The sequence below is a fragment of the Coturnix japonica genome, chromosome 16 (genome assembly GCF_054131305.1).
Source record: "Coturnix japonica strain WE chromosome 16, WE-NBRP24, whole genome shotgun sequence".
NCBI classification, from domain to species: domain Eukaryota; kingdom Metazoa; phylum Chordata; class Aves; order Galliformes; family Phasianidae; genus Coturnix; species Coturnix japonica.
Genome location: NC_140678.1, coordinates 3317801 through 3340924, shown reverse-complemented (window position 1 = coordinate 3340924; position 23124 = coordinate 3317801). Strand labels below are relative to the sequence as shown.

General features: G+C 39.3%; 1 protein-coding gene across 35 annotated transcripts in view; it reads left to right on the top strand.

Moving 5' to 3' along the window:
• The window catches only part of MYO9B (myosin IXB), a 40520-nt gene that overhangs the window by 7769 nt on the left and 9627 nt on the right, over nucleotides 1-23124 (top strand). For 15 of the 35 annotated variants that reach the window (XR_014935090.1, XM_085517839.1, XM_085517837.1 and 12 more), the window contains exons 2-25: nucleotides 1267-2160; nucleotides 9364-9458; nucleotides 9754-9816; nucleotides 9908-10007; nucleotides 10143-10243; nucleotides 10482-10611; nucleotides 11100-11189; nucleotides 11429-11545; nucleotides 11845-11979; nucleotides 13371-13492; nucleotides 14091-14232; nucleotides 14532-14727; nucleotides 15296-15371; nucleotides 15839-15928; nucleotides 16963-17073; nucleotides 18047-18086; nucleotides 18593-18715; nucleotides 19158-19238; nucleotides 19447-19557; nucleotides 20115-20237; nucleotides 20674-20823; nucleotides 20935-21101; nucleotides 21467-22423; nucleotides 22930-22993. Coding sequence is in view for 34 of the 35 variants with exons in the window: in XM_085517839.1 (XP_085373965.1) it covers nucleotides 1324-2160; nucleotides 9364-9458; nucleotides 9754-9816; nucleotides 9908-10007; nucleotides 10143-10243; nucleotides 10482-10611; nucleotides 11100-11189; nucleotides 11429-11545; nucleotides 11845-11979; nucleotides 13371-13492; nucleotides 14091-14232; nucleotides 14532-14727; nucleotides 15296-15371; nucleotides 15839-15928; nucleotides 16963-17073; nucleotides 18047-18086; nucleotides 18593-18715; nucleotides 19158-19238; nucleotides 19447-19557; nucleotides 20115-20237; nucleotides 20674-20823; nucleotides 20935-21101; nucleotides 21467-22423; nucleotides 22930-22993 (4221 nt within the window). In the remaining variant the exon portion in view is untranslated. Of the gene's footprint in view, nucleotides 1-358; nucleotides 406-1266; nucleotides 2476-9363; nucleotides 9459-9753; nucleotides 9817-9907; nucleotides 10008-10142; nucleotides 10244-10481; nucleotides 10612-11099; nucleotides 11190-11428; nucleotides 11546-11844; nucleotides 11980-13370; nucleotides 13493-14090; nucleotides 14233-14531; nucleotides 14728-15295; nucleotides 15372-15838; nucleotides 16336-16962; nucleotides 17074-18046; nucleotides 18087-18592; nucleotides 18716-19157; nucleotides 19239-19446; nucleotides 19558-20114; nucleotides 20238-20673; nucleotides 20824-20934; nucleotides 21102-21466; nucleotides 22424-22929; nucleotides 22994-23124 lie in introns of those variants that run through there. The other 20 variants (XM_085517849.1, XM_085517855.1, XM_085517853.1 and 17 more) reach the window with 6 other exon arrangements.

Here is a 23124-nt window from a genome sequence, read left to right as displayed (position 1 = left end):
AAGTGTATAGTTACAATGATTTTGTTCTTGGAACAAAAGTAGAAATGGTGTTCTGGGTAGGAAGACTGTTAAACATTGCTATCTCCCTTTGCTACACATTGTTTTGGTTATCATTTTATTAACAATGTAATCAAACCTAGCTCTGGTGATCTGCATGTACCAAATTGCAGTTGAGAGAAAAATCACCCCCCAGCAAAGGCAGAGAACGTTACTGACTACAGAGGCTTCCAGCTGTGGCAGTAAGGAGGACACTGACTTCTCTAGGTGGCTGTGAGGTTGAAACGAGGTTGCTGGACTCCGTGGGGGTGGCAGGAAGTAAAAGCAATAATAATGTGTGATTTTTTTTTTTGGAGGCTCGTGGATGAGGTTCCTGAAATCTAGTGAGGAGACAGTCGATGTGATGAGGTATAAAACCTTGTGAATGAACTGGGTTATTTGGGATCTTGTTAGCTGAATTGAAATGTCATTGTGATAAGATTTTATGGTGTTGACTAAAATAGAAGATAAAAGGCAAGATCGAACCTTTCTGCAGCAAGGATGTGGTTGACTCGAGTGAAATTAGCAGTCTCTTTTCTGGGTAAGTTATATGTATTCTAGAAGTCACCGCAGTGAGCGGGGTTAGGAGATCACAGCAGCGTTTGCACTGTTTAGTTGTAGGCTCAGTTTCCTGAAGCTGAGCGGAGTAAAGGTCCCATCTGTCATGTAGGGCTCGTGAAAAGAGGTCAGAGAAATGAGGAAAAGATGTGTGAGCAGCACTGTCAGAACTGTCCTCCTTCTCTCACCTGCGTGCGGCTCCTCTGCCAGATCCGATGGCAGTTCTGATTGAAGAAGTGATCAAACCCTGTTTCTACTTCAAGCTGTTTGTGCAGCTCTAAAGGAGTAGGTGTAGGAGGATGAATAAATGTTTGTGTAGTGTGTGGAGAACCAGGTCAGGGCAGTCCTCAGGGTTAAAACTAACCTGTGGAAACGGGGAAATCCTTGTGCGGATGTGTGTCCCAGTTCAGTTTGCTTTGTGGCCATAATGGAAAGGAGAGGAGGACATGAGAAAAGAAGCATTACAGTTATCCACAGCATAGGATAGGCTAAACAGACTGAAATAAACACTGATGTTCATAAGTAGTGTTCTTCAGTTAAGAATGTGCCTGTCTAGTAACTTCATCTTCTGGAAAGTAATGCCTTAATATGTCTTGTACATATTTCTTTAAAGCCTGACTTATTTTTCTTCTATTTCTTTTCTTTTAATTTTGTTTAATTTTATTTTCCTAGATGATGGGTACAGCATCTTAAGCAAGAGCAGAAGACTGAAGCCCATTTTGGGGCAGAATGAGTTTAAAAGATGCGGACAGTGCAGTTTGCCAGACAAAAGCAGCCTATAATCTTTATGTTTACCCTCAACTCTCAACAGAAAGTGCTGCCTGCTGCAAAGTGACAGCAACAAAGGATACCACGTCTTCAGATGTCATCAAGGATGTGATTAATATCTTAAACTTGGATGTCTCAAAAAATTATGTGCTTGTGGAGGTGAAAGAAACAGGTGGTGAAGAATGGGTACTTGATACAAATGATTCTCCTGTTCATAGGGTTCTACTTTGGCCTCGTCGCGCTCAGGATGAGCATCCTCAAAAGGATGGGTACTATTTTCTTTTACAAGAAAGAAACACTGATGGGACCATCAAATATGCCCAGATGCAACTGCTTTCCAAGGAGACGGATGCTCGACGGCTGGTTGAAAGAGGTTTTCTTCCATGGCAGCAGGAGGACTTTGATGACTTGTGCAATATTCCCAACTTAACAGAGAAAACACTTCTAGAAAATCTCAAATGCCGCTTTCTAAAACACAAAATTTATACCTATGCAGGAAGTATTCTGATTGCAATTAACCCCTTCAAGTTCTTGCCCATTTATAATCCTAAGTATGTCAAGTTGTATGAGAATCATCAACTCGGGAAGTTGGAGCCTCATATTTTTGCCATTGCCGATGTGGCTTATCACACGATGCTTAAAAAACACGTTAACCAGTGCATAGTTATATCAGGTGAAAGTGGTTCTGGAAAAACTCAAAGCACAAACTTCTTAATTCACTGCCTCACAGCACTGAGCCAGAAAGGGTACGCGAGTGGTGTGGAGAGAACTATTCTAGGAGCTGGACCAGTTCTGGAGGTAAACTGCTACTAAAACTGTCTTCTGTCAAAATCGTTTTCTGAAACCTTCAAATAATGGCTGTTAAATGCTACCATTGAGAGTCACCTACTTGGCCTGGGCTCTAAATACCTCTGGGCTGTGTTGGTGTTTGGCCCTGTTGCTAGACTGCTTCTAATTGATTTTCCTTAAAACATCCTGCTGTGCAGTTGACTTCCTGTTGCTTTTAATTTATATTTGACTTAACTTTCTGCCAGTAAACACTAACATCCCGGAACAGAGGTTACTTGTTGTCTCCAATCCTAATTTTGAGGACAGTTGAATCAATCTGAAATAGTAAGTAAACCTTTTCATAGAAGGACTGTTCCACCTTTGGTGCATGAGCATGTCCTGCAGCATTCTTATGAACTCACTTATTGAGGGTATGATTTTCTTTCAACAGATGCTTGCTTTGAATAAGGGTAGCATTGCTAGCTGGGGAGAAAGTGAGAATCACTTTTGGTATTTAGTTCCTATAGTGTTTCCAGTAGAAACCAAAACTAGATATGTGAGGTGAGGGACACACTCATTATGCTTTGGGATGGGGTGAACTTAAACTTGTTGTGTAGATTTATTTTAGTCTCCTTTTAGTTCTCCCATCTGAAAGGAAAAGCTGATTAAAATCTTCATCAGCAAGAAGATTGAATGTGTCTGTTACAGTTTTTAGCTTTAAATATTTTCAGATGTAACACCACTTTCCTTAAAGGATTTATTTTTTAACTTTTAGATAAAAGCTATGAAGTAATTTGAAATTATCACATTTATAAATGTGATTTGAAGGCTTTTTAGTAGAGAATGAGGCATGTACACCGGGGTTTTTTTTTGTTGTTTTTTTGCCTTGCTTTCTGCTTCTTGAAAGCAGAAGTAAGGTTGAGGTTTGCTGGCTTCTGGAGTTCAAGTTTGCAGTTCTAAACAGAAAAACAGGAAGGGGTCACTGTGGAAAGCTCTGTTTGATCAGCTGATCTGTCTGCATTTGGTACCGTTAACTGTTTCAGACACCAGTGTGTGGGATATGACACAGCTGCCTCAAGCTGGGTAGCGATGTGAAGCCCTGCGTGGCATTTTCTTCATTGAATGAGAAGTGCCTGTATCCTTAGATTCCTAATTAAAGCCAATAACTTTGCAGTCACAGGTAATTGATTTTTTTAAGTCTGGGAATTTTCATGAGGAGATGTCTGTGATTCTTCTGCAGTAAGATTGGTTGTCAGAAATACTGCAGCTTCTCACCTGCTGAGGATTTATCATGCGTTTCTTCAGGAAAACACTAGCTAGAAATATGATGACAGTTTGAATGGTTAGATTCTAGCACAGCTGTTGTGGTATATATCGTCTGAAACATCAAATTGCTCTGAAGCTCTCAGCCAGGATTCTCACCCTCATCTTTGAGGGTGTTTGTTAGTCACCAGCTGATTCAGTGTTAACCTGTTGTTCCAAATACTGCAGAAGGGGAAGGATCTCTGACATAGTTGCAGTGCATGTCAAAAATCTGTGGTAGGTTCAGATCCTAGAGAAGTAAATCAAATGATTCTGCTTTTTTTTCTTTTAGAGAAGTAAATGAAACTAAACTGCAGAGTGCGTTTAGCGGATGGTGATGCTTCCAGATTTCTCAGTATGGATGTTCTCATGCAACTCCAAATAATAAGAGGAATTTAAAAAATAAATATAACTTAATGCAGGTGTTGATTTCAAGGAGGAGCGGACTGAAGGTTGCTTTGCTTTGTGGAAGTTAAACTGCTGAAAACCTTGTCTTATACTTGGTCACCTTTAAATAATGCGGGTGACTCATTTGGGTTTTTACTTAGGGGAACTGAACTTGTACAAGGGAAATTTTCTTAAATGGGTGTTTCAGGGGAATTTTTGCGTGATCAGTTTTGTAGTGTACCTGAAATATTTCAGAATCTCATGTTTTGAGTCCTCATGAAAGGAGTGTCCGCAGTTATAATGTCCTCTACATTGAAATCTGTCTCCTTAAGTTTATGGATGTAAGACTAGGTTCCATTTTGTGTCAGAACTTCCTGTTCTCACCCATTTTTTCCCTGACACCTAAGTAAAACATGTCTGTTTATGGGCTGACCTCTTTCCAAAGTTCAAGGAGTTAAGGCCTAGCTTTCTGTTGCAGGAGAGGTGGGCAATATTTTCTATAGAGGTGGATTTGAAATGGGATCCTTGTTTATTTAACGAACTTGGAAATGTATTTCATACCAAATTCTGCTCCTTTGGGTTTTAACTGATCTCTGTCCAAAGCTGTAATTATTTTGAAGCTAAACCCTGGCTGATATTCCAGCTCATGTGTGATGTCTAGACTTTGAAGATGGAGTTCCTGTTGTACAGTGAAAGGGATTATGACCTGGAATATTGCTTAATATTAACTTCCCAACCATATGGGAAATTAAATACTTGAAACTGAGGCAGGATAGCTAAAGAAGATACAAGCACAATTGCTGCATGCAGTAATGGAAGGAAAGCTGGTCGCGATCTTCAGGTGCTTCTTGCTCAACCTGGGCAGCACAGTGTGAAATACTGAATCAAATCATTATTTAGTTCACAGAACCTCAAACAAGGTAGTTAAACCTTTCCAGATGTACTAAGGAAGTTTACATGAAATCTGTATTGCAGGGGAAAATATCAGAAAGAGTGTATTTCAGATACAAAGTGCAGTCTGAGCTGCTTCTTATGTGAACTATCCATCTCTAAGACAAGTGTTAGATTTTAAAAGCATGTTGGTATGCTACGGTAACATTTATTACTGCGATAGACATATGACCATCCAGCTTTATCAATGGGAAGCCGGATAACAGAAGATCAAATCTAGTTCAGTTATGAGAACATACAGCACAAGGGCCTGACATGACCTGACAGATGCGAACTGCTGTTGAATGTGGGAAGTCAGATTTCCTTCTTCTCCAGGCTTTGTTTGCACTGGCTCTAGCACTTATCAGATTTTTCAAGGTAATTAGATTAGTAAAGCAGCAGAAAATTAAGTGTGGGGATCGGATACTGTGGTGAGGGACATAGAGGGAGCCAGAGCTTCCTCTTTGGCAACCAAGCTCCTCTGCTTTGCAGTGTGTTGTCAGATTGTAACTGTATCTTGGGCTTAGTTCAGAAGTTATTTTTGTAGTGCACTGAAAGTTTGGCTCCCCCTGAACTCGAAGATGAGAGAAGAAAGGACAGAGGGAAATAGTGCATTCGTTGTAACTTTTTAGTGTATCATTTTGCAAAGCATCATCCATTTCCATTAGGATGTGCTCTCAAAGATTTCTGAATGTCACCGAACTGTTCTCTGAAAAGAATCAAGACCCAAATAAAACAAAAAGCCCAAAAAAGAAGGATTCATTAAGTGATTGGCTAAAGAATAGTTTAAAACGTGAGTTAATTATTTAACAGAGCAGTCAGTGTTACTGGGGGGGATTTCCTAGAGCTCAGTCCATATACTAAAAAGTTTGTTAAATTTCATGTTTTACTGCTCTATGGAAAACAGATCAAAACGTTTTGCTCTCAGCTCTTTCTTTATTACTGCCCCACTGTGTGTGTGTGGCTCTGGTGTGAGATGCGCCTCAGCTCTGTGCTGCTTCAGTTCTGCTTTTCGTTTGTATTTGCCATGAAAGTCTGCGTGTATATTTAGTGGGTGTAGGCGATTCTATTTAAGGGAAAGTAGTTGTTTTCTGCATGTGTTTGTTTTAAGAATCATAACCAGAGAGGAATGAACTTCCTTTTCCCATTTGGTTGGATGTTACTAGGCTGTTCCTGCAGAAATATGCTGCATACTTTTCCCTGCTGTGTGCATCTCTTTGGAAGCATCACCTCTTCCTTTGTACAGTTGTCTCATATGGATGGTCCCAGCTTCCCCAGCAGTTTGTACAGCATGAGTGGATGCAAACTCATCCTGAGCGCTAATTTCTATGCTGATGAGTGGGTACTTTGTGGCATAAGAGCTCTACTACAAGGCTGAGTTCGACTCTGAGTCGTTTCCTCTTCCAGGCTGTGCAGTTTGATTCATTTTAAGTCATTTGCTATGGAAGGGTGGCCTGTGCAGGGGTGGTTTTGCCAGGGGCTGGGGCAGCATACATAGAAACTGATGGCTTTTTCAGATTTTGGCAATTCTTATGAAAGAAGTAAATAAGGTTTTTAGTTCTGTTCCTGAGGTGGATGAACATGGATGTGTTTGGGGGGTTTCTTGTTACAGCAGCACAAAAGAGAATTTGTCTCTCATCTGAAGGCTGAAAAAGCTGTCGTTGTTGCAGGAGTTCAGAATAGCAGCCTGCAGTTCGTGCCTCCTGCATGTGGAGGTGAAAGGATGGGCTGGATGACTTCCTGATTCCTGGAATAGCCCATCTCTGCTCTGATTCCTGCTCCTTGGCCTGCTATTTTCACTCACCTCTTATTCTATAGCTAGCATTTTGTGTTGGCATGGTTTAGCTTCGGTTTTTCATTTTTATCTGTCTCCTCGTGGATTCACAAGGGAGAACAGTAAATAGCTTTGGTTACGCACATGATTACTTTAACTAAAATTGTATCTTGCCCTTTCCCACCTTCTGAATTTGTTTTCTAAAGATATGGGAGCCTCTCTGGAGGCAAACCAAGAGTTGAATCTGAGCTCTGTGCAGAACACCTGGCTAGAACTATTCCTGAAAGATGCTTTCTGTGGAGTCGTGGCTGGATGATGAGAGCTTAATTCTTACCTGTAATATATTTTCTATGACTAAGCTCTCTTAGGTTTAAGACACCTAACTGCCAAGTACTGACATATTTGATGTTAATTTTTTGGGCTTTCCTAATTTTAGTAATGTCAGTTCTTATGTAGCAAACTCATCAAAGGATGTTGGGGAATATGGCAGCAGTGTTTGGAGTTTGGGTCTGGAGTTAAAGGTTACAAGAAAAAGGACACGTCCTCCACAAAGACTTGGCGTTTTCCTTATAAAGCTGTGAATGTTAAAGGCCTTTATGAGAAAACCATTCAGTAGATGAAAAGTTTCCTAAAAACTGATAATATTAGATCAGCTTTTAAGAATTCGCTATATGCTTCCACCAAATACCAGACGTATGAGATCATAAGAGCCTTTAGTTTTAAGCTGTGTTCGTTGCTTGTGTGAGTAATCAGTAAGAGAGGTTTTTCAGAAAGCCACTGGGGTTATGGGATTTCTTAACTCTATAATGCCAAAATATTTAGTACTAAAATATAATGCTTTAAATGTAGCTGATCCATGTGTTGGTTTCTGCACTGTTGCTGGTAAAGTAACCACTGGTGGCTTAAGTTAGGGAACCATTTCAAAAGGCTGAATAAATGTGCAAATCCATTCCTGCAGCTTGGCAAAGGGATCCCTTAATAAAAGAGAAGCTGGGTGATGTGCTGAGAGCAGAGCTGAGCCTGCTGGGACAGGGCGTACAAAGCCAACAGCTTTCTGTGCTGCTGTTACTGGGCTTCCACTTCTAGTCTGGTGCTGTTCACTAACTGTAAGGAGCTGACCTGAATTTTGTCCATACGTTACATGCAGCTTATGCATCGTGTGCTCTGAAAGAAGGAACAGTGAGAAGTATGTGAGTGAAGTATTTGGATAATATGTACCTAAACTTATTGATGACCCTGCTCAGTGATTTCTTTCTCACATCTGAGTGTTTGCATTATGGCATGTATCCAGAAATTAGAAGGCTGAACTCATCTGTAAGCACTGCTAGACAGAAATGCTCTCTCCCCTGAAACCACTGGCTTCTCTAGCATTTCAGCAGAGTCCATTCTCACACTGCAGGAATAGCTCATGTGGCTTATTCTTTTAGGTGTAATAGTTGTCCAAAGAACTGTGCTAATTCTCTTTGCTTACAAGGAGTTTTTCACTTGTTGCTGGGAGCCTGGGAACAGTAATCAGCTGGCAGTAGAAATGAACTTGGAAGAGATCTTGGGAGCCTGTTTCAGAAGTAGGGATGCTGATATCATGCTGCAGTGCAGCTCCAATCTGCTAAGGTAGTTTTTTGTTCATTTGATCAGGTTTTAAAAGAAAAACAGGGGGAGGGTATGCAAAGAGTTTCAATACACCAACGTGGCCATCATGAGAGCAGCACTCCCTTGGCATGTGCGCCATACTGGGTAGCTGTATACCAACAGCGGAGCTCTGTTGTGTGCAGTGCTTGCAAGTCCATCACCCTCCGGATGTGAGTCTGTGCAGGAAGAGGGGCATTTTTGTGAGGTCATTCCACTCATGTTCTATATTAAGAGAGACGGATTTCCTAATGGAGGCTTTCATTACTTGAAGCTTTAAGGGGAAATATCTGTGGAAGGAATGCTGGAAATACTCGATGCTGAGTGATGTATTTTTCTACATTTGATTTCTTCTTCATTTTCTGGACTACCTTCTGTATATTAAGAGGGTGACAAGTTTCTGTTAACCTAAAGTCACATAGCAAGGAGTTGATAACATTAAGGGTATTCCCAGTATTAATTCTACTGGGATGTAGTAGCTCATCTCTGTGCTTTGTAAGTGTGGCTCATGGAGAGAATAGTTTGTGTTATGCATATGCCAGCAACTATCAGAGGGCTGAAGTATTAAAGATGCATAGGCACAGTGGTTAGAATTTGTGCCCTACTTTCCTCATACCTCATAGTAAAGCTGTGTTCTTCAGTGTTGCATAGCAGGGGTAATGAACCCGTGGGTATGGCGTGGTTCTGTAAGCTGGTTTTTGTTTGCTTATATTTCTGAACACATTGAGTATTCTGAACATGAATAGGTGAACTTTATCAGTGGGATGTTCTGTTCTGTTCTCACTTATGGGGAAGCTGTATTCATTGTGGAAATTCTGTGTATGAGCAGTACATGAGGGAATGAGGTAAAGCTTGTGGCTTTTCTATGGAAGGGTGGCAATTGCACTGTCTTTCTCTGACCAAATATCCTGAGTTTGTAACTGTTAGTGACTGAGGTGGATCTGAACTCTGTGATTACCTTTCCCGTACTCTTAATATTATCTAACTTTGTTATTTTACTTTGTCGGTTTCCCCAGTGATACTGCATAATAAATGTGTACAGATCTGTGGGTGCTTCCTTAAGCTCGCTTTTTGGGCTCCTTATGCTGCCATTCCCATAACATTTTGTATATTGCCAGCTAACATGAGGCTGAACAATGAATTAGGAGTTGGTTAATACTATGTCTTGGCCTATTTGATTTAATTGAAAATTACCTCATTTTGCTTTATTACAGGCATTTGGAAATGCAAAAACAGCACATAACAATAACTCCAGCCGTTTTGGAAAGTTTATTCAAGTCAATTATTTAGAGAATGGTGTTGTCCGAGGGTAAGTACAGCCTGAGATTCATCTGGAATTGGTCTGTGTGCTTCTAGGAATCTGTGAGGATTATGGTGTATCCAAAGCACTGACTTATTGAGGCTCTCAGGTGTGAGAATACTTTGCCACAGTGAGATAAGTTTTTAGACACTATTAACCAAATATGTATGCTGGTGCAGAGCTCATTTGAACTCTCTTGGCAGCTGTTCTCTGTTGTTTATGAATTGTTTTCTTTCATTTTATTTTAATTTTTTTTTTTTTAATTCTCCCCCTCATTCTTTTTTCTGTCTTTGTGACTCATTAGGGCTGTTGTTGAAAAATACCTGCTTGAAAAATCTCGACTTGTTTCTCAAGAAAAAGATGAAAGGTAAGAGATCAGTTCTATTAAAAATGCCTTTAAACTCTCATTAGGATCGTTTTCATGACAGAGAAACGTATTTGACTCTCTCTGTGTCTAGGAACTACCACGTCTTTTATTATTTGCTACTTGGAGTCAATGAAGAAGAGCGTAAAGAATTTCACCTTAAACAACCTGAAGATTATTCCTACCTCAATCAGGTAATCACAGGGTTCACAGATGCATTGGTAATTTCTGTCTTTCTCATGTTGTGCTAAAGATCTAAGAAAGTAGATTATACGTGTATCCTTGTGATGTTTGGGCTGCTTTGCATTTAAGGGGCTTTTTTTCCACAGTGTAACTTGAAAATTGAAGATGGGGAAGATCTCCGGCATGACTTTGAAAGATTAAAACAAGCAATGGAGATGGTTGGCTTTCTTTCAGCAACAAAAAAACAGTAAGTGGAGCTTTTCAGCATTTGTTATTGATACCTTGTTAATGTTTATGAACTGTAATAAAATGTGTGTGTGTGTGTGTGTGTTGGGAGCACATGCAGTTAAGTAGGAATCAAGGAGAGCTAAATATTTGTGAGCGCTTTTAGATGAATTCTTGAAACAGAGTTGGGTCTATTAATCTGTTATAATGAACTTTCACTCATAAGATAAGTTCTTATAAAGTGAATTTTTCTTCCCTAGGATTTTTTCAGTGCTTTCAGCTATTCTTTACTTGGGCAACGTGACGTACAAGAAGAAAGCTACAGGCCGTGATGAAGGATTGGAAGTAGGACCTCCTGAAGTGCTGGACATTCTTTCCCAGCTTTTGAAAGTAGAGTATTACTTTCCAGCTCTACTGTTTAGAACAGCTGCTTGTTGTGCTTTACCTCAGCATTTTGCTTGGATACATGGTGGCCCAGCATGCTGTTTCTGTCTGTTTTATGATATTTCCATGACGTTCATCTTATGAGAGGTGGAAAGAATGGAAGTGATGAAATTATTGGGATTAGAGATGGAATGTAGCCTGTAGCATGGAAGTAGAATCTGCTTCACTTGCTAATCAGAGCTGAGCAGGAATAAGTGTACTGGGGATGTGTGCTTTACCACCATAGGGGAGAATCTCAGTGAATATAAGATGAGAATAATTTAGAGGAATTGAAGAACTTGTGAAGCTGTTAAATGTTTTCAATATCAACATGTTGATGGAAAGCTTGTATCTGTTTTCAAAGTGCTTGGCTTCTCTGAGGGCATAACCTCCACTGTTGCTATCAATGGTGAGTTGCAGGATGGCAGTAACTTTTGGTCTTGCTTGTTTTGAAGGTCAAACGTGAAATTCTAGTGGAAGTGCTGACAAAAAGAAAAACGGTGACTGCTAATGATAAACTTATTTTGCCATATAGTCTCAGTGAGGTGAGTGAAAGAATACTAATGTAATTATTTTAATGAAATGAAGCTTGGTTCTTCTTGGCTAACCTAATGTGGTACACTTTCACATTTAGCAAGGGATGTTATGAACGTGAGTAATTAGCATTAAAGGAAGGTTTTGTATTTATCTGTCTCTGGTAGGATTGTAACCTCTGAGTGAAACAGGTCTAAATCGAAGCACTTTGTTTTTTAAAATGAAATGATGAACTTTGTTTTGTCTTCAGGCCATAACAGCCCGTGATTCAATGGCGAAGTCCTTGTACAGTGCTCTGTTTGATTGGATTGTTCTGCGAATTAATCATGCACTCCTTAATAAGAAGGACATGGAGGAATCTGTTACAGTAAGTTTCTCACAAAAGCAGTAGACAGCTGTGTGTTCAGAGTGACAGAGAATACTGTAAATGACATGTCCAGATATCTGAGATAAACCAAGAATCTTCTACAGTTTTAGTAGTAATTTTCTTTGTAATGTTTACTTTGCTCTGTTTTCACCATTGGCATAACTGCTAAATAATCAAAATCTCTTAACAGTTATTCAGAAGTTATCAGTGAATACTAGCATCGTTTGTGATGGTTTGTTGTTGTGGGTTCCGTACTCTGACAGATTGCTTAACTACATTTCCACATCTTCTTCCTTTAGTGTTTGTCCATTGGTGTACTTGATATTTTTGGGTTTGAAGACTTTGAAACCAACAGTTTTGAGCAGTTCTGCATAAATTATGCAAATGAGCAGCTTCAGTATTACTTTAACCAGCATATTTTCAAATTGGAACAGGTAAGGAATCTGATTACAGACAAGTTACTGTTTCAGTAACTTTTCCTTACAGAGTGTTTTGAGTTTTGAAAGAGCTTTTAGATTGCATTTCTACAGAGACTTGGTGGCTTTTTTTGCTTTAGATTTGCACTTTTCTGTTTAGTGCCGAATCATAATTCTCTGGTTGCTCTGCTGAAAGAACGAAGTCATTCTGTAATATGTGGTATTTTTCAACAGTATGTAGATAACTTCAAACAAGCATTTTAAGGGAAAGAAAATTGCCTTTTTCTTTCAAAAACATACAGACTTCATATGTAAGCATAGCGTTGAGATCTCTGTTTTGTATCTTATGACAGAATTCTCTATGCAGGCCAGCTAGAGTAAATAGTTGCATTGTTTTCTTTTTCTAATACTGTTTCTCCAAATGAGTTCAGTTCTTGAATGCCCCATTTCCTGTATCTCTTACTGCACAAGGGCCCCTGGGAGGGAGTGGGCAGAGGGGTCTCTATATCTTTTAAGAAAGGCTTTATTGTTTATGGAAAGTGGTATTTCAGTTCTGCAATGTGACGTGCACACTGAGCAGTCTGTCATTAGTTTTAATTCTACCTACTTAAGAATAATCTATTTATATCATGCTCATAGAACAGTAAGAGCGTTGCTCTTTGTCTATTGTTAAATGTAGAGCTATTGCAGTCAATTTTCTATTGGTTATCGTCTTTGCATTAGTAGCTTGTTCAGCTCACTTCTGCAGTCTTTTACGGCAGTAAGAAAAGCTGATGTTTTGGTTCCCTGTTTCATCAGGAATCTTGTTCTGTAAAGCATTTGATGCATTATCATTTCCACAGAAGTGCTTGGTATTTTCTTGTAAAAGCAACGTGTGCTGCTTCCTTAGGGAAGTTCTGATATTGATATTGTATGAAGCGTCATTGCCTGTTTTATAGCTTGCATGATTTCATGTGACAGTGCTATTTTGAAGTTCTGGATCATCACGTTAAATACTTGTCACTTTTGATAATACAAAAACTATGGGGAAAAGAGATGTCTTAAATTCCTCCAATATGTCTATCCAGGGTTTTAAATGTAATGCTGTAGTTGTAATGTCTGACTCCAACTCTGTGGGCTGCTGGCCCCTCAAAAGCCATTACAGGACAAGGAACAATCTTTTACTGTTTTGGCTTTTAAGTAGTTCTGACTGTCCTAAATACCTGCTGCTGAGTGATTTCCCTATGTAGACCTTTCATCTGAACAATATGTCTGCTGTTCTGTTCTTATATTTTTCCTTATTTTGCTTCTGCTGCCTGAACTAACAAACTCCATTTGCTGTAGCTGTTCAAGAATGTCCTTTAAGCACTTAGATCATGGTGCATTAAGGGTATGCTGTACTGATGAGAGGATTTTCTTGAGCTACACAGGAGGAATATAAGAGTGAAGGGATCACTTGGCACGATATTGACTATACTGATAATGTGGCCTGCATTCACTTAATCAGCAAGAAGCCCACAGGTCTCTTCTATCTTCTGGATGAAGAAAGCAAGTAAGCAACAAATATCTTCTGGAAAGGAAAAAAAAAGGAAAAAAAAAGTGTGGAAGGGAACAGAAATATATCACTTGAAAGCAAGCAAACACCTCAATGTTGTGGGAAGCAAAGTGTCATCTTATGACTCTGAGCTACAGTTATTTGTTTATAATGAGTCTAATATCCTAATGGTATAAATTGGTAATAAAAATTAAACCTTGGCTTGGGCAGGTTTGGAAACTTTCACTTTTCTATTTTATGATGGAATTATGATTACAGTTAAGTGTGTATCTGTGAGCCATTGGAAAAGTAGGAGAGAAATGTGGTAAATTAACATGGTACCAACTAAGCTTGAGTGGTGAAGTGGGTGTCAGCATTGCTGGGCACTTTAAACCTCAGAATGTTCAGGATAGATGTAAAACTGTTTGTTTGGGTTTTTTTTCCATCCAAAAATGAAGATTCAAAGCAAATGTGAAAGTAGCAACTAAAATTTAGTGATCTTAATACAATGCTTTCCACAAGGTCAATAAATGTTCTTTAGTCTGTTGTCTTGTGCTTCGGCACTCGTAACTGTATTTGAAGACAAACTGCTGACCCTTTCTGTTTTGTTTCCTAGTTTTCCACGTGCCACCAATCAAACTCTACTAGCAAAATTCAAACAGCAGCATGAGGAGAACAAGTTTTTCGTTGCAACCCCAGTAATGGAACCTGCTTTTATTATTCGACATTTTGCTGGAAAAGTCAAATACCAGATAAAAGTAAGTGACACACTTGATGGCCACAATAATAATAAAAATACTGAGAACAAACAAACCTTACCTCCTTGATAGTTTTGTCAGAATGTTGTAAGTTTGTGGGGAAGGGGATGAATCAAATATTCCATCAGATGTATTTTAGATTTTCTTAGACCTGAAGATAACGCTCACCACCACAGTTAGAGTTATTTAGAATACTTACTCTGAATAGTGATGAATATCTTGGGTCGAACCACAGTGCTGGGTGGTGTCTGCACGCCTGCTTTCTTAAGAGCTTGAGGTTCGGTGTTCCTGTTCTGCAGGATTTCAGAGAGAAGAACATGGATTACATGAGGCCAGACATTGTTGCTTTGCTACGAAGCAGTGACAGTGCCTATGTTCGGGAGCTGATAGGAATGGACCCCGTCGCTGTGTTCCGCTGGGCCGTTCTACGAGCAGCTGTTCAGGCCATGGCTGTCTTTGCAGAAGCTGGACGCCAGAGAGCTCAGAAGACTGCAGGTATGATATGAAAAAACTTTCTGGAAATGCTTTCAAATACTCTCACATGGATGATGTTTATTGGCAGAACTGGTTACTGCAAAACCTTTCAAATGCAATCTTCATTTAGTACCAGAGACAAAACTAACTTCTGAAAATGACTTAATTTGTACATGCCAAGGAGACTGTCGCTTTTTATCTGAGTACATTCAAACTTGCTCTCCAATTATGGCATTGTTGCCAGCAGTCTGGGCCAAGTTTGAAATCCTATTATAAAAGATTGGGAAAATATTAAGAGTTCTAGTATGCATGGTTTTCTTATCATTGTTTTTAATCTTCATTGGTCTTCTCAGATTTCCTTAAAGTTTCAAATGAGTATTCAAGATGAACCTCAGACTAATTTTGAACAGCTTTTCTGATCAGCTGTAGTTTACTTGGTAGTAGTTGGGAATTTGAGGGAGAACAATGTGGTCTAGTTTGAAATCCAGGTCCTTGCATAGATACACTGCTTGTTGCTGTTGATGGGGGTTTTTTGTCTGTTATGCTTTTGTCTTTGCCAAAATTCAGTCTCTTGATTATTTCTTACCAGGAGTGGTGCGTCAAGGACCCAGAGTTCCCCTTGGAGAACTCCAGAGATCGAATACACCAGTAGAAAAAGTTTACCGGTGAGAAACACATGCTTAGCCTGCATCAGGATAATGATCTGAATTGCTGAATCACAGTTTCATGTATCAAATAACAACTAGATTTTCCCACAAGGGCATCAAGTTTTATTTCTTCTGTCTTGTTTGGTTTGACTTTCTGAACTGTGTCACAGTGGTACTCTAACTTACTTTGTGTAGGACTCAATAGTACCAAATATTGGTGAGACAGCTTCAGTCCTGTTTACTACAGGATTTTTTTTGAATTCTCCATCTGCATTTTGTGTATGTTGCTTTTTAGCACTGTGTGTTCTGCTACAGCCAGTCTGTCACTGAAGATTTTTAGGAGCACTTATTTATTTTTTTAATGTGTTATGATATGATTAGGAGGAGGTGGGGCAAGTCCTGCAGAAGTGAGCTCCACACGACTCTATATAGGCATCTGTGCCTTTCTGTTGTATATTTAGGTTTTATGCATGTTCCTTTTGCAGCCGCTCAATGCTTGATTTCTCATTTGATTGTTCTGAGGATTTCGATATAAATGCTTTTGAAGACATCATTTCTTTTTATGAAAACAAGAAGTAAGTAGAAACAGGCCTGGGCTTAAAGGCCAGAGAGGCACATTCCAGGACAGTCTGATTTTCTGAGCATGCTCTGTATAAAACTGAAGCCATGGAATGTAATACACATCAAGTAATGACTTCGTACTGTTTCATAATTACTTCATCCTGTGCAGTCTCTGTCATTTGTGGCAGCTAAGAATTAAAGATGCAATTCCGTCTAGGTCATGTTTAAACTTAACTGTTTCCTTGCAATATTTTAAAAAAGAATCTTGATACTCTTAAAAATGTTCTGCAGTATCAGGGGAAACTGTTAGAGTTTTGTTGCTGCCTCAATGAGCAGCTCAGCACAGTGATAACATCTAAGTCAGAAGTGACTCTTACACTTCTGTTATTTTTGGTTTGTGCCTCTCTGGAGAGAAAAGAAGGTAAGTTCTATGCCAAGACGCAACACTCCACAGGCATGGTGCATGCTTAAAATAATGGAATCTGCCACAAATTAGGGACCATCCCAGGCTTACTTTGAAAAGCTAAACTTATAAATAAATTTGAAGTGGAAATAATGAGATCACGTTGTAACGAGACTTCAAATATTCCTGTAATGGCTAGTTTCTACTTTGCTTATCTCATGGGACTCTGCTTACACAGCATCATTTTCATAGTGAAATTTATACAATAATATGTACTGCTTGATTACAGAGAAGCCTTCATCTATCTGAAAGGGCTACTTGGCTTAATAAGAAGGTCCTTAGCATGTGAACTGCATTTGGTTAAATTCTCCTCTCTGTACTCAAAATTGATGGCTCATGAATTCAGATGAAAAGGTAGAATGAGAAAATATGTGACTCTGGTTACTAAATTTTAAGGCACTCAAATTAGTAAGTGCTGACTTGACATCACAATCATTCACGTTTAGGAAAAAGTAGTCTGGGATTGACCTGCTACTGTTTGGAGCACACTTGGTGATGGGATCTCTTATTTTTTTAACTCCTGTTTTCTCCTTCATGCCCATGTGTCTTTGTTTGCCATCTTTGTTTTGCTGTGAATCATTTTAGAGACATGCATGAGCAAATCATCGCAAGTATAAAAGGACTTCCATGGCAGGGAGATGATCCCTGTAAGCTGCTTCGGTCACTCAATCGACTCCAACACCGCTCCCACTTCATGTGAGTTCAGGTGCTCTAGGTATTGCTTTGAAGGTGCATTAATAACCAAGCACTTATTCTAACCCATAAAACATATACTTGTCCCAAGTCTTTGCTCTGCACAACCAAATAGAAGTTAAGAACAAAGTATAAAAGTTACAGAGAATGCTTTGTTCCTTTGCATAAGTTGCATTTGTCACGTAAACTCAAGTATGTTGTGCAAGTTTGTTGTGAAACTTTTGATAATTTGACCTCTTACAAATTAAAACTGATAGTTTCCTGAAATTCAGGATGGCAGTGATATGCCTGGGTTAAGTCTCTACCTGTGTGCAGCTGTCTGTGTGTGAGGAAATCAGTCTGTGGTCTGTTGTATAAAACTAAATGTAAAGTAGTTGGCACAGAGTTGGAGCTTGCTTTGCATCAAGGTGTTAATATGTCCTGAATTAGGAGGATTTGATCTGCAGCTTTGCTTCTGACAGCTTCATGTTCTAGTTGAGTGTTTGAGGATGTGATTTATGCCTGAGGTTTGTATACTGCCTCAGGAAGTTCAGCGATCTCAGAGGTATCAGAATTCACAGGTGGAGTTCTTGGGTGGATGTTGTTCTTCTGTGAGTGGTTCTGGTGCAAGCAGTGATAACTTCTGAATGAAGTATTTTTACTTCATATGGCCTGAGTGTGCAGCATTCATTGACTATAGCTGACTAAATAAAAAACCTTGCACAAAAACAGCCTGTAGTTTTTAATAACTTCAGAGATTTTTGACAGGAGCTTCCAATACCTACGGTTTATTTAAAAAAAATTAAAACCATCTTGCAAAGCAGTTTGCATTTCTTGCATTAATCACTTATAAATGCTCTGTGCATGAACACATCCTGATGTTGTGCTTGTTTTCTTCTGCCTTTCTTCTTGCTTCATAAATTGCTCCTCTTATGGCTTGCTGAAGTACCCAAAATCACATCTGTGTTTTTCATAATTATCTTCAATATTTTAACAGGAAAAGTAAAGCTATCAAACAAAAGCAGATCATTCCAAAGGTGAGGTTATTTGATAAATTTCTCTCATTTGGGGTTTTTCACATTGTGAATATTTAGAGCTCACTTCAGAAAACGTTCCTTTGTGATTGAGGGAAGTTGTATCATTTATCCTCTAAATTTTCCCTTTTGATAATCAGAAGTATGGGTGAATATCCACCTTTATAAGAATATCTGAACTAGGAAAAAAAAATATGGGTTTTCATCTGTGTAATTGGACTAGAGATGCTGTAAATACGTAAAACCTTCTTCTAATCAAGTCATGGAAGGCAAACACAGAAATTATGTAGCTCACTTTTTGTTTTTGGGACGGGGCAATGGAAAAGTTTCAACCTTAAGTTGTTTTTCTCTGAAAATAATAGTCTTGAAGTGTAGCACATCATTGTATGTGAGGCTAAGCAGCTTCATTCAGCAGCAAGCTTCAGTCTTGCTTGCTTTTATGCAGATAAATATTTCCACTTCAATTAAGGAACTTACATTTTATGTTCATTGTGAAAACTTTCTTCTAGAATTTGTTGGATTCCAAATCTCTGAAGCTTATAGTGAGCATGACTCTACATGATCGGACTACAAAATCCCTCTTACACTTGCACAAGAAAAAGAAACCCCCTAGCATAAGTGCACAGTTCCAGGTAGGTGACTGTTGCTGTACACACTTCTAGGTGCACTCTCACCTTGTGAGAACAATCTCAGCTGATCTGACTTGAAAAATAAAATGTTCTTTAACTTGGATTTTTTTTTTACGTAGGCTTTGTTACTTTAATGGAGTTAGACTGCAGTTAGAGATTATCCTTATGCTATGAAATGTGCTCGTTGTCTGTGCAATCAGCCTCATTCTTGTGTGCATATCCAGTGCTACTCTGAAAGGATGTGTACACTCTACTTTGCATCATCCTAAAATAAGTCTGAAAGCAAGAACCACTGTGCAGGATGGAAGAATTTCCATACTGGATGAATTAGGATTTGTGTAGCCTTAGGACCTCAGATTTCTGAGGGAGTAGCTGTTCTGCTGTCAAATGCAACTTAAAATACTGATTCCTAGAAAAATATCCAGAAATGTCTTTTTCTTTTCAGACTTCACTTAATAAATTATTGGAGACATTGGGGAAAGCTGAGCCATTCTTCATCCGTTGTATCCGCTCCAACGCTGAGAAGGTAAGAATCCCTTAAGAACTGAACTGATGAGAGTGCTGAGGATTGAAGTCTTCTGGCTCTGTAATATGTCTCTCTTAACTTGTTCACTGACATTTTGTATAAAGATGAAAGGTAGCCAGGATGTGCTTTTTTTTCTTTCTTTCTTTCTGCTAAAGATTGCAGGACTCCTCAGGCAGTTTTTAGCTATTGACTTCTGATTTTTTTTCAGAAAGAAATGCTCTTTGATGAAAACTTGGTGCTTCAGCAGTTAAGGTACACTGGCATGCTTGAAACTGTGCGAATCAGAAGATCTGGTTATAGTGCCAAGTATACATTCCAGGTATGTGAAAAGCTGGAAGTGGATAATGCTTTTAAGAAGCATCTGCTGCTGCTGGAAAAACATGTGTTATTTTAGAGTCCTTTGTGGCTCTGTATGGAGTTCATGACCACTTGAGATAGCTGTAGGAATTCATTAGGGTTTTGTCAGAGCTGCCTGCTGACAAGTTGTAGTGTGGACTACTGTATGAGTCATCTGCCAGTATGTTGTTCTACTTGTTGCACAAAGGAAAGCATTCCAAGAGCTGTGTTAGAAGTGTAAACAGTCAGTGCTGCACATTGCCTCTATATGTTAATTTGTTTTCTGTAGAACACTTTGTAGTTGTGAAGATGATCTGTAATTTCATGTTACAGATGATCTGTAACATGATCTGTAACTTCAGCTGGGGGCTGCAGGAAGCTCACATTTCACAGTGGAGAAAAATACCTCAGTTTGGAGTGAGAAATAAGTACTTTCATATCCCTGTGGCTCAGATGTTTTAATTTTAGAAATACAATTGAAACTCTGAACTTATGAATTGACTTCTAACTTTGATGTCTTGATGTCTCTGCTTTTTGCAGGAATTCATAGATCAGTTTCAGGTGCTGCTTCCCAAAAATGCCAAAGCCTCTAAAGAAGACATTTTTGCTTATTTGAGTAAACTAAAATTGGATAAAAACAACTGTCAAATAGGGAAGACCAAGGTCAGTTAAAACTTTGTCTTCCAAGAAGAAACACTCATATACCCTATATTCAGTGCAGCTGATTTACAACTGTTTCTTCTTTTTCTGTGATGTATATTTTTAACTTGTAAGTGTTGGTGCTGGTGTTAGTAGTTGTTTTTTGATGCTGACCTGTCTTCCTACAGCACAGCACAATTCTTTACTGTAAGGGTATGACTTTTAGAGAAATGGTTGCTATTGGTATTTGTCCAAGAGATCAATGGTCGTCTTAAAATGGTTCTTTGATTTGAATACCATTCACACAGATATGTTTTAAAATCCTCACACTGAAATTGGATTAATTACTTTTGGGAATGCTAATTGCTGTCAGCTGTGAAGGTTTGCTTAGTGGAGATATCTCCAGTGGTGACTGAAATGTTTGTTGATGAACCTTTTCATTGTTTTTTTAACTGAGCAGGTTTTTATGAAGGAGGCTGAGCGACAAATACTACAGGATACACTACACAAAGAAGTGATCAGGAAAATCATTCTCCTCCAGAGCTGGCTCAGGATGGTTTTAGAAAGGAGACGCTTTCTCCGAACACGGCAAGCAGCCATTGTTTTACAGGTATCTGAGAACTGTTAATCTGTTTTTCTTAAAACAAACAACCCTTCTCACAGCAATAACTTTCCCTGCCTTGGAGTGCTCCTCACTCACTTCAGAAATTTCCCTTCTTAGGCTTGCTGGCGTTCCCGCTGTGTTAGGAGGGCTCTGCAAAGGAATAATGCTGCCATTTACATTCAGTCAGCATGGCGAAGATACAGGGAGCAAAAAAGTTACCTTGAACAGAGGAAGAGAATTTGTCTTGTGCAAGCCATGGTCAGAGGGTATCTTCAGCGTAAGAGGTAAAGGAAGAGGAGCATTATGGCATATAAATGTGCATTTCAACTACTTAGCTACGTTACTGCATCTCCAGCTTTTAGTTCTGTGTGATAGCCAACTTCATAAAGGACAAAACAATTACTTCCATGTGGCCCTGCAGTCAGCATGAAGTGGCCAGTGGAAACTGGTAAAGCCTTTCATACTTGAACATTATTCAGCTGAGATGCACTGATGTGTGCCAGTGCTAACAACCAGTCCTCTATGAGGTTATGTTGGAACTGTACGTGTGTTTGTACTTAAAGCCTTTATTGTTATTTAGGCTGTGTTTAAACTAATAAGTATCTTTCATAACCACTGTGCATTAAATAGACTATTTTCATCTTCACAGATTTCAGAAAATGGTTATGGAAAAGCAGAAAGCTGAAGAAGAGCAGAGAAAAATGCAGGAAGCTCAAGAGAGAGAGAATGATATGAGCAAGGATGAGGGCAGTGAAGCAAAACCAGATCAATTGCCTGTGAAACACGAGTCAGCAGAGCTGGATCAAGTTGTTGAGGGTAAAGATGAAGTTCCAGGTGAGCAAACTGAAAACCTGGGCTCATCTGAAACAGCCACATTGCCTCAGAAGAATGTGATAGAGGGCTCTGAGAAAGTAACGAGCAGCCGGGAGAAACGTGAATTTCGCCGGCAGAGGGGGCTGGAACATAATGAGCTACAGAATAAGCATGTCCAGTTTTCCTTTGAAGGAGGAGCTTTACTGTGTCTTGAAGAGCAAACCTCTTCTGAAGAGGCCCTGGAAAACATTCTGGAACCAAAAGAGTCCAGAGAACAAGATGTTGTCCTACAAGGAAGCAATGAGAAAGAACAAAATGCAAATGATGGAAAGGCCATTTCAGACACACCACTGTTAAGTGAGATAAAAGAAAGTAGCTGTAGTCCTGAGCAACCACCTGCATTGGAAGGTGAAGGAGTAGATAAGACTGTTGACAGAGGGATGAAAACACAAGAGAACCAAAATAGCCAACTGAAAGTCAGCCAGAGCTGTCCTGAAAGGCCAACAAATCTTGCACTGAATCTTGAAAACACGCTACTTGCTACTGGGAGCTTTCAAACTCCAGCTGAATCTTGGGGAGATAAAAACAAACGGCCTGTTCAGAAGGAAACCAAGGATCTGGATAGTCCTACTTCTTCCCAGATCCAGAGATATGTGGATGACCCAGGAAAACTGAAGTATAAGAGAGAAAAATGGAAAGGAAAGAGGCAGTCTGATGCTGGTCAGAATGATATGCTGAGCCAGTCTTTGGATGGAAGAACACGTGCAGATCAGTCTCCTCAGGATCAACTAGAGTAAGGACAGTTTCCTATTATCTTGAATTTTTCAGAGAAAAGTTGTCTGTAATGTTTCAGAATAGCTGGGGAGCTCCTGGTGAATCCAGTACATCTGTCCATGGAAGAAAACAATGATGAGCAAGTGCTGCTTTTTCTTGCCCCTTAGTCTTGTTCTCTGCAAAAGATACAGATGTCTGCCTGGACAAATGGAGAGAGAGAATCAGGTTCAGTTAGTGTCTGTAGTGTATTTGCTTGTCTATTGCATCCAATAGAAACAAGCTTTTAGGGACTGCAATTTGCAAGCATCACCCCTCTGTTACATCTGTATGAAATCCAGCATGCTCCTTTGTTGTTGGTTTTTTTTTTGCTTCTCAAGTACTTTTTAAAAGTTTCAAAGGGACTGGCAAGGATTCTCTCTCAGGTGTCTGGGTTATTATGGGTTATCTAAAAGATGTGAAGTATTGGCAGGCTACAGACTTCAATATTGAAGTGCATATTCTAAAACTAATCTTATAACATTGCAGAAAGAAGGGGACTTCATCTTCATTAAATGATCTCTCAGTGCTGGCCCATGCTGCCACAAGTCAGGTACTTTGATATTGTGCATATTTACATTTCATTGTCCTTGTTTATAAAGCTTGAAGACTTGTGAATAACTGGCTGTAGTTCTGTGTGCCTGAGTTCCTTTCTGTTGAAGTCTAGCTTTAAATCCAGATAAA